The following is a 12,663-nucleotide window of genomic DNA, read 5'->3' as shown; positions in this document are numbered from 1 at the left end:
ATTGGGTATTGAGACTTTATTGAAGGTATTAAAGCTTACAGATGTCCTCTGTGGAAGTAAATGGTTTTTCATGAGTATCATCCTCTAATTAGGGTTCTTAAACCTTCTTCACCAAAATGGGTGCCATCCAGCATTATAGGTAATGGCAGAGAAAAAAAAAATACAGTGAGGTTACAAGGTCTGACCTGCCGTATAGCTTCAGTTATTGACTAGTAGCACAATGAAGTCAGTACTCCAAATGTCAATATTGTACATTCACATCTGAATTATTCTAAGCCCCTTACATACAGTAGAGGTTTGGCCAAGGCTTCCATGGCTCTTTAACCCGAGTTCTATGAGACGGATACATGGACCCTTGAAAGGATATTACAATTACAAAAATTCAAACAAAATAAAACTTAATGCATTTGGATCTGTGGACTCAAGGCCATGATAGTTTGCAGACCTACAGGGTTAATGTTGGTATTTGTTAAACTTGCTGAGAAAGATTTCCCACCTATGCCATAGGTATCTCTTGCTTCTCTCTGTTGAGGCAGAGAATTAGAGCCTTGCCTGATCCTGATGATGTGATCTGTTTATAAAACTGTTTTAGTGTTCTGGCCAAACGCAGAACACAGCCTGTCTCTTTTTGATCATATGTTCAACGTTACCAAATGTTTGCTATTGACTTGATAATTTTGCAGCTTGGATGCAAGAACAAAAAATTGTGCTGCTTACTTTTGTTGGTGTTTTTTTCTGGGTTTTTTTGGTTGTTTTTTTTGGGGGGGGAAGGGGTGAGGCTGCAACACTGACTTCAAAAGTGGATAGAGCTATTTTTGTAGCTGCTGTATTTTATTTACCTTGTATTTCTCAAAATTCTGTTTTTTAATGCATAAAATGCAACTTAGTGAACCTGTCTGTCTTGAAAAAATGTTGAGCATGCATTCTCAATAGTTATATGGAATTGGCAAAAGAGAAGTGAAAAATCCAAGCTTTTAAACGCTTGATAGCCCTGTGGGAAACCATAGGCTTATGTTCTCTTTTTGGTTTCTGTATGGGAGAAGGACAAACAGTGTGAATGGGTGCTTGTCCTACATCTCAAGTTACAAGGTAGCAGACCTTAGAGGTAGCCTGTAACTTGGAAACACTTGTATTTTTCTGGTATATGACCTCGAAGCAGTGAAAGGGTTTGCTAGTGGCTTTGAAGAAGTGTTGGGAGGAGTCAGGTTTAGTAACAACGAAAAAAATTACATTTGTATGGCAGAGCTTCCAAGACTAGGAAGAGAGTGGGAATGGCTTGCAATTAGTTCATGTTTACCTTCTGCTACAGTTGCTAAACAACTGCAAAGCTGCACTTAAAAATACCTATTTATGTAGAACAGCAGGTAAGCAAGTTGTTTTGTACAGAGGCTGTAAATAGACTATAATGCTGTGAATTTCAATGTACCCGTTTTATGGTAGAGAGAGTAAACACCAGAATCGTAGCATTCTTTTCTACTGCTTTGTGTTCTTACTGTCAGCTTTGTTGAATGTGGTACCATCATGCCTTCTGCCAAGTCCTCGATTAAATTGTAAGTCTGATCTTGTGATTCCATTTGGAGTCTTGTAAACGATGGTGGCTTTCAAGTTACCTGTAAGAAATGCTTCCTGGAAGTAAAAGAAGATGGGCTGTGGGTGAGAGAAAGACACAGTTTGCAACAGATGGACACTTCTGTCTTGGCATCATACTTAAGCTTTTTAGCTGCTTCTTTTCCTACCGAGTGAGGTGGGAAATGTTTTTTTTTTGTTTGTTTGTTTGTTTGTTTTTTTTTCCCAAGGCTGAGACCAAATAGCAGAAATGGCAAAAGAAAAATTGAAGAACTGTTAGGGGTTTCTGCTTCAGCTATCCCCAGAAGTCCTTTGTTGTTGTTGTTTCTGTCCTTAGTCCCATTTAGGGTAGCTGAATTCACTCTACATTTGTCTGCCTGCATGGAATTGCATTAGTTCTACTCTGTGGCAGGGTGAATGCTATGAATCTCATCACAAAGTCTTAACTTGCAGAGCTGCAAGTTTCTACATAATTTTTCTCATTCATGAAACATGCTTTTTTAAAAAAAGACTTATTTGTTAATCTTTATAAGATTAAATGTGGTAGCATTTTACTTGAATTCTCCTACGTTCTATTTGAATGCTAGAGATCTTCCCCTTACATGCTTTGATTTTCAAGATTAAGAAATCATATCTTTCATGTTGATTTACTATGTTGTGTTCAGTGTACGTTGGCAAGAATGATGCTTATCCACTCATGAACTGTGATATTGATGCTACATGATTAAATAGAGAGAACTTCTAGTTCATGGGTGCAGATACAATGGTGGTTGTCTGGATTATAAGATGCTGAAAGTCCTTTTCAAAATTTTCATGTATTATCTTTTCATTTATTATCCTTTTTTGGTTTTGGTTCGTAGTCCTGTTTCATTGGTTTTGGGTTTTTTGTTCGTGTTTTCTGTTTTAGTCCTTAAACTTTTGGTTGGATCAGGTTTTCTGTAAGATAAGTACCACAAAAAGCTCTCTTAAGAGCAAAGTAAATATGCAGAATTTAAACCACTGAAACCAAAGTATCTTGGAAATGTTGAATACTTTTATCTAACACTACCATGGTTATAGGTGAAATTCTATGTTGCAGTTATACTAGCAATTTAAAGAAATAAATAAAATAGTCATAATGCCACCTGTTTTATAGAAAACAGCTAGATGCAGAGCCAACATGACGTGCAGCCTCAGACAGCGTGGGTCACATAGTCCCCATGTCATCTCCTTCTGCAGTTAGGTGAAGGTTAGCAGGCTCTGTAGGGCATGCAGCACATGTGGGTCAAGGATTGTCAGCCCATGCTGAACCTGATGACTGGTGTGTAGCATTGGAGGAAGATTTAAGGGATTTTGTAAGGAATTTTGAGCACTCTGAAGGGACTCTTGAACTGAAATAGGAATCAAAATAAGCAAATAATAATCTTCTTTTGAATATTTTGATTAAAAGCAGGGTAGTAACACAGCTCCATGAAGAAATTAACCCTGTGTGTAAGCAAGAGGTTGACTCAGACTAGTCCCCCCACCAAGCCCCTGATGATCAGTCAACATTGCTTAGTAATAGAAACAGGCTTAATGAGCCACTTGATAGCAGGAGGCTTGTGTGAATAGGGGAGTTAAATCGGTAACTAAGTTGTTCTACTGGCTTTCTGTTTTATCACTGAGAAAGGTATCTGAAAGTCTTGCATTTTTCCATCAATTAATTAGTCTGAGGTTGACATAAATTGAATAGGCAGGGTTATTTTAAAAATGATTTTCCTCTGAAGTGCTCTTAAACAATTACTTTATTACATGATACGTTGTTTTTTTTTCCTTACAGCTCTGATTATTAACTGGAAAATAACGCTTCTGAAACAGAATGTGGCTTACCTTTTGCCTGAAAAGGTGAAGTCTTTTCAAATAGAAATGGCTGATAAAGGTGGGAAGATCCTTCCAGGACAATTGTATATTGAAGTGGAATACGACTATGAGTATGAGGCCAAGGACAAGAAAATTGTGATTAAGCAAGGGGAGAAATACATCTTAGTGAAAAAGACTAATGATGATTGGTGGCAAGTCAAAAGAGATGAAAATTCCAAACCCTTTTATGTGCCAGCACAGTATGTGAAGGAAATACCACGAAAAGCACTGATGCCACCTGTTAAGCAGGCAAGCATGCTGCCAAATAATGCTTTGAAGTTGACACATGGATTACAGAGATCAACAGAAAATGTGAATAAGTCACCAGAGCTTTCTAGTTTTGGAAAATCTTCTCCAGTTCAAGTGTCTTGCTTAGTTCGAGATGCCAATCAAAATCTGGGACCGAACAATAGCCCCGGTCAAACTCTTGGTTTGAGTCTGGACCTTACCCAAAACAATGGAAAACTTAACAATGAGTTGCAATCTCCCAAGGTTTCCAATCAGTATAGAACCGTCTCCATGGGTCATTTCCCGTGTCCAGAGTTCCTGGAAATAGAGAAGACCAGCTTTTTGCATGAACAATCTTGTGATTCAGCAGGAGAAGGCTCAGAAAAAATTCACCAAGATTCAGAGTCTGGAGACGAACTCAGCAGTAGCTCCACAGAGCAAGTGCAGGTAAGCTAAAAAATGATCCCAGTAGATTTGTCTGTGGTTTTTTTTTTCTTTTGTTTCCTTATTGCCATAATTGCTTACTATTGTTTTGAGGTTTATTCCTAATAAACTCAGGTTGTTTAAGTAAAAATGTCTTATCTCAGCATGAATTAATTCCATTTACATTATCCTGTGATTGAATGTTACAGAGATGCAGTTTTTCTTTATTAAGATTGTTTTGAAATGACACTGAATTTGGGTTATATTTTCTTCCAGAGGAAGGGAGCCTACTGCAGTAACCTCCTTACTACTTGGCTTGTTGAAATAATAGTGCTAGCAACTGTCAGCTTTTCCTAACTATGTGAATAGATGGCATAAGAGCTGTCAATTGATGTGTTAGTGGGTTTAATAGTTTAAAAATGGTACACTTAAGATTTATACGGAGTTTAATTTCAGGCTTGATTATTTTATTTGTAGGCTTTTGTAATGAGTCAGCCTTGCCAATTCTGCTTCTCGCAACTTTACTCTGGATTAAAACTCAAAACATGTGAGTTTGTTAATTAGTATGGAAGAATCTCAGGAATGATGTACTCCCACTTCAGGCGAAAACTGAGCATTGATGGCCTTTTTCCTTAGTAAAGTGGTTTCTCTCACTTTAATTTTTTTTTTTTTTTACAGGCTTCCCCCACCCCCAACAAAAGATTAGGACTCTTAGGTAATCAGGTCACTTCGCAGCCAAGTTAATTGGTCTATTGTAATCCAGTTTTTTTCTTGAACCAGTGGTGTATGTGTACATGCACATAATTATGTATGTGTCTGTATAGACAATTCCCCTGCTTCCCTGCCACCCCCCCCCCCATCTTTCTGTAGGGAGATGTTAAATTTTTTTTTTAATTGTAAGGTTAAAAGTTCCCTAGTCTTCAACTTTAACTCTGTAATGTGAAACTGTTGTTGCTTGGGTACAAACTGATCATTATAGTAAATTCCACTTAGCAGCATGTATTCAGAGTACCAAAGGAATTCACTCAAGTGTAGTATTAAAATAAAAGTTGATGCTAACTTTAGAAATAAAAATCTTATCATGGAGAGCTGTGAATCAGTACTTTGCTAATAAGACACAATTAAGACAAAGCTGCTGAGTGAGTGTGGGAAGATCTTAAAGATACAAGATTGATTGGGTGATTTATGTACTCTTGAACTGTATGAGCTCATACACATATATTTATTGAAATATTCAGAATCGGTGTTTTTTTCAATATCCTACTCTATTCTTGGCCTCATTCCTGAAATTCAGAGTTTCTTTAGTTATGGGACTTTTACGACAGTTTTATTTTACCCCCCCCCTAATAATAAGGAATAAATAGGATTACTTAATTTAGTTTCTTTTTTTTTAATAATTTCTTGCTTATGCAGTGAAGATTGATCAGTTTTCTTGCACGTTCTTTACAGCAGTGTCCTAGCTCGCTGTAGTTGATATAAGCTACTTAGAACTTGGAAGGATAAAATAGTTATAAGATGCTTATTTTGGAAGCATGTGTAGTAGCCCATCTACTGCCATAGTAATCGATTGCCAAACAAATTATGAAACTACTAAGGAATGTTTAGAAAGTATATCCTACTTTACATAGTTTACCACACTAAAGTTTATATTGTATGTTAAGAGTGCCTTCTACTGTGTTGACTATAGTTTGATGCATCTCATTCTCTAAAGTAGATGAAATTAATGTTACATGGGTGTCTTGTCAAACAATAAGAAATACGTGGCCTGCTGCTCAGTTTCCACTGGACTTTGTGACTGTTTATGCAGTGACAGTCTTTCCGCCTTTCTCCCCCCTCCCATACCCCCAAATATACTTGACTCAATGCTACAAGCTATTTGTGAGTTTGGATATGAGTGGGACAGCTATGCACGTATTTGTAGACTTCACTGGGTTATGGAAGGTCTGAAGATGGGAGTTTTCACAGTGCTTAAAAATTACAAATCCTAAAAATGCTACATACTGGCTGTGGAAAAAGCACGGCAGTTTCTGACTACTGTTACCGAAGAACTTGCCATTATCGTGGTCTTGGGTGACACGAATGCAGATGCTCACTGTGCCTTGCAGTTGTCTTATTTTAAAACTGTGAAGTAACTTAATCTCATTGTGCGCGATCACAAACTCTTTAAATACGATGAAAATGTTTGACATTTAGTAGCCATAGGGATTAAAGCAGTAGTAGCACTGATGTCACTGTTAGCTCAGTCTAGATATTCAGAGTGTCAGCCTTCTCACTGGAACAGCCTCGCGTTTTTTTTAGAATTCTTTCAATAATGAGCATTGTTCAGTAGAAATCAGCTGTGCAGAAATTAATGGCTCAGAAAGCTGTTTTTATTGCTCTTAGTCTGTAGTGAGAACATCAAGTTCCCAGCTTTCACGCACAAACAGGATTTCACTTCACAAGACTGACTGTGGTTTTCCCTCCCCTGCCTGCTGTGGAGTTCAGTTTTATGCAGTCTGCATTATAATAAACTCTAAGCTACAGGTGTTTTCTCTTAAAGTTGTAATATTAGAAGCTAGAATGACCTTAATAATAATACCTTTGTGTAGGTGATTTTTTGGAGGGGGTTGAGGTGATAGTGTTCAGCCCTAGCCCAATCTTCAGTGTGTTTTTAGTATCCTGAGTACAAATGTATGAGATGCAGAGGAATGCTGCTGTTATGAGATTCTTCTAAGAGGTGGTTACATTATCCTCCTTCTCCTTTCCAGTAATGGAGTGCAGGTTCTGCAGCTGTACAGTCTTCAGCTCATAGGCTTGCTGGCTGTGGAAATACTGGAAGATCCAGAGTCTGCAAAGTACTGCATAAAGGAAGGATTTTTTTTTAGCAGCTGAAATATTACATGAAATGAAGGATAGAGAGGTGACAGTGTGAGCAGAAGAACTTGCTAATGAAGATATGAGCAAATGATCTGCTCAAGAGAAAGATCAGACTGGGTAATGAATATTCTTGACATTTTACGCAAAGAAATTCCAACTATTGAGTGCAACTCTGGTGCATAAGGCATTTTAAGAATCGGATGTTACTTCATGGACTTGAACTGCAGGAAGGCTGGAGGTAACTGGAGGAAGTAGGGCTTGAGAGGAAACAAGCTCCAACTTAACCAAATTTAAATCTCTGGTGGACACAGTAACTGTAGGTAGCACTGGAATTGAATGAAATGGTTCAGGAGTGCACAGCTGGGCGTAAGACTCACTGACATGGTGGTGGCACCTGAAGCTGTGAGAATCAATGAAATTCAATAGAATTTTAGGAAAATGGTGTCAGGTGTGATGTCCTGATCCCACAGTGAGGGGCAGAAAATACTCCTCAGAGAGGCCAGGGATGGGGGGAAAAAAGAAAATTTTGAAAGAGGAGAATTCTGTAGCAGAAGATGGACAATGCTTGAAAGAAGCAGATGGGAGGTCCCAGCAGTATGCAGTAGAGCCCCGAGTAATTGTTCTGATGAAAAAAATTACATGTTTAGGTATGCCTAAACAGGAAAGAAAAGTTGAAGCAAAAGTGGAAGACATTAAAAGTGGTCTTGAAAAGGAGCTTTGGGCAGTGTTTGCAGGTAAAATCTACCGCCAAGTTTTGAGAGAGAAGGTGTGCAGATGGGGAAAGAGTTGGGTAAGTTCAGGGATCATGTCTAGAATGGTTAGGTGTTATCTTTATGAGGATGATACTTTGGAATAAAATAGTTACAAAGATTAAAATGTGCTTTCAGCAATGCTAATGCATAACCTATGTGAAATAACTTTGTTTCTGGTGAGTGTTACCTCCTCTTCTGTCGTAGGAGACATAGAATATATTTAAAATACATGCACTGTCTTAATGTTACTTTTTATGCTTATTAAAAGTTACTTTTAGTAGCAGACAGTTTTAATCATTATAAATATAGACAGTGACCTATTTGCAAAGATTGTTCTGTCTTTCATCCTCTTTAGTAATTGACTATTGCATAAACTGTGAAGCACTAAAGGGGATTATCATTAGGATGGCTGTTTTGCTTTGATTAATTCTGAGTAGTAAAGATCTTGCAAAGACATCTTTCTGTTTTACCTCTGCAATTTCTGTGGGATTGCTGTAACTTTTTTTAAATTAAGAAAACAATTTTTTTTGTGTTTCTGTAGAAGATGCAAGCGTGCGTCTTCTGGAGATCTTGGCATTCTTGACTTCATCACTTAGTTGAAAGACTGGTGGCAAATCATTAGTGTTAGACTGCCTTGTGGGTCAAACATTAAACCTCTAAAATAAATGGCTATTACTAGTTTTGTGGGGCCCAGAATTAATTTGCTTCTATTATAAGAAATTTCATGCTATTTTTTTCATTCATTTGCCCAAGGAATAAACAATTTGACAGTATGAAGGAAGCATGCTATATACAAAGAGGTTTTTTTTTCCTTAATGAAAATGAGCATGTTTGCAGATTCATGGTGGCATGTATAATGCAATATTCTGAATTGCATTTTAAGTACCATCTTTTTAATCTCTTAACTCCTTAAAATCAGCATTTGTTATTCTAATGATGTTAAATGCTGAAATATGCCCGTTATAATGAGGTAAAGAATAAGTTTCAATGACAAGGATCTAAAAGCTTTATAATTTAAAGAATTTTGTAAAACATTGGCACTTTTTTTTTTTAAATTCCAGTAACTGCTGTTAGAACTTAGAAAACATTTCAAGCTGTTTACAAAGTTACATCAATAATTCTGAACGTTGTTGGTCCAGAACCTTTAAGAAATATTTTTCCTGGCTTTTTTTTCCCCTACCCAGTGACAGCAGGTCTCGATAGTTTCACTTTACAGTGGTGCTGTTTGTGATCAGCTCTGTCTCAGTATTTTTAATACATAAGTCAGCTAGCAGATAGCTGTCCCTCTCGGTCTGAGTGAGTAATTCTGGATTTAGGTGCCCTAGAATGAGAAGGCTCTGTGTCCCACTTAACACTGCCTACAGCCCGTACGTTCCTCTGAACTTCCCTGCTGCAAATCAGATTGACCTTCTTTAAAAAAAACCAAAATAAAAACCCACAAGTATTATCTATGTGACGCAATTGTCAAAAAACCATAACCTGGGAGACAAGTTGGTTTTAGTTGCTTGGCTTGTTCTAACAGTGGTGTCTGAATACTCAGCTGTGTAAGCTACAGATCTGCTTGGTACATGCAGTTTTGTGTTGTGCTTTCAGAATTGAAACAAGCATCTGGAGCACTGTTAAAATTCTGCAAGTGCCAACACAGTTGTCTGACTTTTCACCCCTATTTACCTTAATTTCATGCAGAAAATGATAAAGTGGAACTTCCAAGGCATCAGCTTACATTAATAAACCTGTGCCTTTCATCCTGGTAGAACTACTTACTAGCTCAAATGAAACTGAAGCTGCAGTGCTTAAGGAATAAAAGCCATAATATGGAATTGATTTTCCTTTTTTTCATCTAGAAGAGTGTAATTTCTAGTGTGCAATACGAATTTTGGTGCCTGCTGTCTCACCTGCCTTCTCTTTTGAAGTAGTGCAAAATACCACCCTCAGCAGGGGTGATGGCAGAATCTTTAGGGATGGTGTGGAGTAAATGCTTAAACAGAAAAGCAGCCCTAGGAAAAGGAATGGATGTTTTGTCTGACTGCTGCCTAAACTGAAATCGACTGGAGATACTGGGGAATTGCTTGTTCTCCCTTGGCAGTGCTTCTGTCAATTTTAAGTGGGGAATCTCCAGACACAGAACGAACTTAAATTGCTTTGTGATAAACAAAACTACATTTGAGAATATTTGATCATATCTTGTTCTTGCACATAATTGAATATAAACGATTGTATTTGGTATGTCTTTACCTAGTTACTATTTAGGCAGTTGTTTAATATTGCAGTGCTTGCCTGTGGAATAAATGTGCTGTTATTTTGTAGAATTCTAAAGAAAGTATCATTTGTTTCACAGCAGTGTGACAAAACGGAACATATGACTCGGTAGAATAAAATGCAGAACACTTTTTTCTTTTTTTTTTTTTAGGCAGTTCTCTAGAATAGTAGACATTTGTGCTTAAAAAAAGGAAAGTAAAATCTATGTGTATCTAGTACCGAAACAGCTGATATGTCTCTGACGTGCCTTGCCAGATATGTTTGATTTAAAAATGAGGGAGAGAAACGGGTTTTGCCCTTATGTGGGGTTTGTTCTAATGCTAAAGGACAGTGCTTTTGGACAAAACAATCTTTCAAGACAGTAAGAATTGAAGGTTTTCAAAAGACTTTTGTGATGGTAAGTAATTGAGCAACATAGGGTTAGCTTACACTTAACAATTTTGAATTTAGTCTATCTTAATGTGGCTTCTTAGCTAGTTCTTGGGAAAGACTAACTTTTCAGTAGATTGTTTTATGAAAGTGCTAGGTTAATGCAGAGGAGCAATCAAACAAGCATGGAAAATGTCAGCAGTGGGAAACAACAAAACGAAAATGCAGAACTCTAATTCCATGGTATTTCTGTATTTTTAAATAGTGTGCATTTGCTGGCCCCTCTCATCTTGAAAAGTAGATAGTAGTGCTGAAAATAGCATAGAAGAGGTGAAGAGTATGAGCAGAGACATGGAATAGTTCCTGTGTGAAGGCTTTGCAAAAACCTTACATGCTAGTGGGTGCACACTTAGTACTGCATACAGAGGACTCCTGATTTTTAAGTTGGTATTGTAATTATTGATGCTGAAATGGCTGAGAGTAAAGCAGCCTAAATTTTGGTGGTTTTTTTCCCCATTTTTCAACAGTTTTTATCTGCTTGTCTTGTCTTTTGTAAAATCTTTTGACAGAGACTTAGAGCTTGTGTACAATGATGCTCTGAAGAGTGGCATAGGTGTTTAGAGTCTGTGTTTCAATTAATTCTAGTTCTCTGTCTCATAAAACAGTTTTGTACATGAAAGCTGAAAGTTGAGGAGCTTTCTGAATGAATTGAGCTTATTGCTTATGTTGGGTTTTGATGTTACATTATTTGGCTTCAACTTCTGTTTGTAATCAAATTCATGATTAGAACTTACTGGCTCCTATCTTAAATCTGAAATTACATATTACATTTTGAATTAAATTAACATAGTTTTAATTGTTCCCTTTTTTTAATGGTTTGCCTGGGGCTTCTGGATGATCTTTGGATCATTCAGTTAAATTAAGTAGCTTCCCTGTGTTTAGTGCTGAAGAGCAGAGTTTTGTGTATGTTTTCTGGTGGTGTCTAGTGCATGCAGTTGCCATCTTTCTCTTGCTTTCGTGGATTATTGTTCCGTTGAATCACTTTGCTGCTGTAGTCACCACCTGGCTCTATGAATATTTATTGCCAGTACGGCACTGAGATGGCGTGGTGCTGGCTTAAGCAGTGTTGTGATCCAGTATGTCAATAGCCCATACATACCCCTTTACTGCAATTTGGATAGTCATAAATAGTCCAGTGCGAAGTCTGCAGATCTGATGGATTGGAGGACACACTTGCCTTTTTAGTGTCATTGATGTGATGGGACTTCTGCAACAAATGTGCTAATGTAAAGATATATTCTAATAAAATATCTGATAAAACCCAAAATACTGTTAACAAACTTTCTGGACTCTCAACTGGTTGTTCAACATATCTAATAGTGTTATATACACATTTCTTTTCTAGATGGCTTGATAGGTTGCCAAGATATTGTTTAGAAATGATTCGTGCTACAACAGAAACTCTATGCTGTGTTGCACATAACCATTGTTCTTGAAGTATTTAGAAGAAGCTTTATCCTGTGGTAAAGCATTGTAACGCTAAATATGAGGTTCTTGGGTGACTTTGATTTGACTGCTTTTCCTGTTGAAATTGAATAAAGGTGTTTCCCACCCCACCCCTGCTGATGATCTATCAACATGCTTGGCACTATCCATATCAATTTCTGGTTATCTGCATCTGATTCAAAGAGCTAATAGATGGCTGTCATGCATAACTGCATCGTGCTTTAGACACAGGGGACTATATATGTGTGTATGTATGTATATACATATCTTCTATATATATAATTACATATATAAAGATATAAAAAAAACAGGGGCCACCGTTCTGTTTCTTGGTAGCACTTTGATCTTGATTTGCACCTCATATAGTGCAACTACCAACTTTACACTCCTTCACAAAAACTTCATGAGATGTACTCATCAGTATTGTCCTTTTTTTTTTTTCTTTTTTTTTTTCCCTCTTATTTTAATCCTCTAAATAAGTCCATTTGTCCTGGCTGTGACTTTGTCCTTATCCTCCCTCCCAGGTGCCACACTCTAACTTTTAATGGCATCTTCATGCTACCCTAAGGCCCTGTACTTTTCGTTAGCATAATGTGTGTTACTCTTTAGTGCTCATGGCCACAAGCTATGCCAGAGGACTTCATTACTTCCTCCCAGGCATGCTTTTCACAGCCAGGCTTTGTGGCTGCCTTGCTTTAGGCAGGGAGCTGAAGCCTGAGCTCCCTGGAGAAGCTGCAGTGTGGCCCAGCTGTCACGCAGCACTGTTCTTCCAACCCTTTGCTCATCATTCGTTCACTCGCTGAGCTCAGCCACTCGCCCTTGTGCC

At 37.6% G+C, this 12,663-nt stretch overlaps 1 protein-coding gene across 12 annotated transcripts in view; it reads left to right on the top strand.

The window, feature by feature from the left end:
* Positions 1–12,663, top strand: part of ARHGAP12 (Rho GTPase activating protein 12) — a 103,794-nt gene that overhangs the window by 26,366 nt on the left and 64,765 nt on the right. For all 12 annotated transcript variants that reach the window (XM_052805717.1, XM_052805808.1, XM_052805800.1 and 9 more), the window contains exon 2: positions 3,365–4,119. In XM_052805717.1, the coding sequence (XP_052661677.1) occupies positions 3,451–4,119 (669 nt within the window). In that variant the 5' untranslated portion in view covers positions 3,365–3,450. The remainder of the gene's footprint in view (positions 1–3,364; positions 4,120–12,663) is intronic.

The sequence above is a fragment of the Harpia harpyja genome, chromosome 1 (assembly GCF_026419915.1).
Source record: "Harpia harpyja isolate bHarHar1 chromosome 1, bHarHar1 primary haplotype, whole genome shotgun sequence".
Taxonomy (NCBI): domain Eukaryota; kingdom Metazoa; phylum Chordata; class Aves; order Accipitriformes; family Accipitridae; genus Harpia; species Harpia harpyja.
Note: the sequence above shows the minus strand (reverse complement) of the source record. Positions and strands in the feature narration are given on the sequence as shown.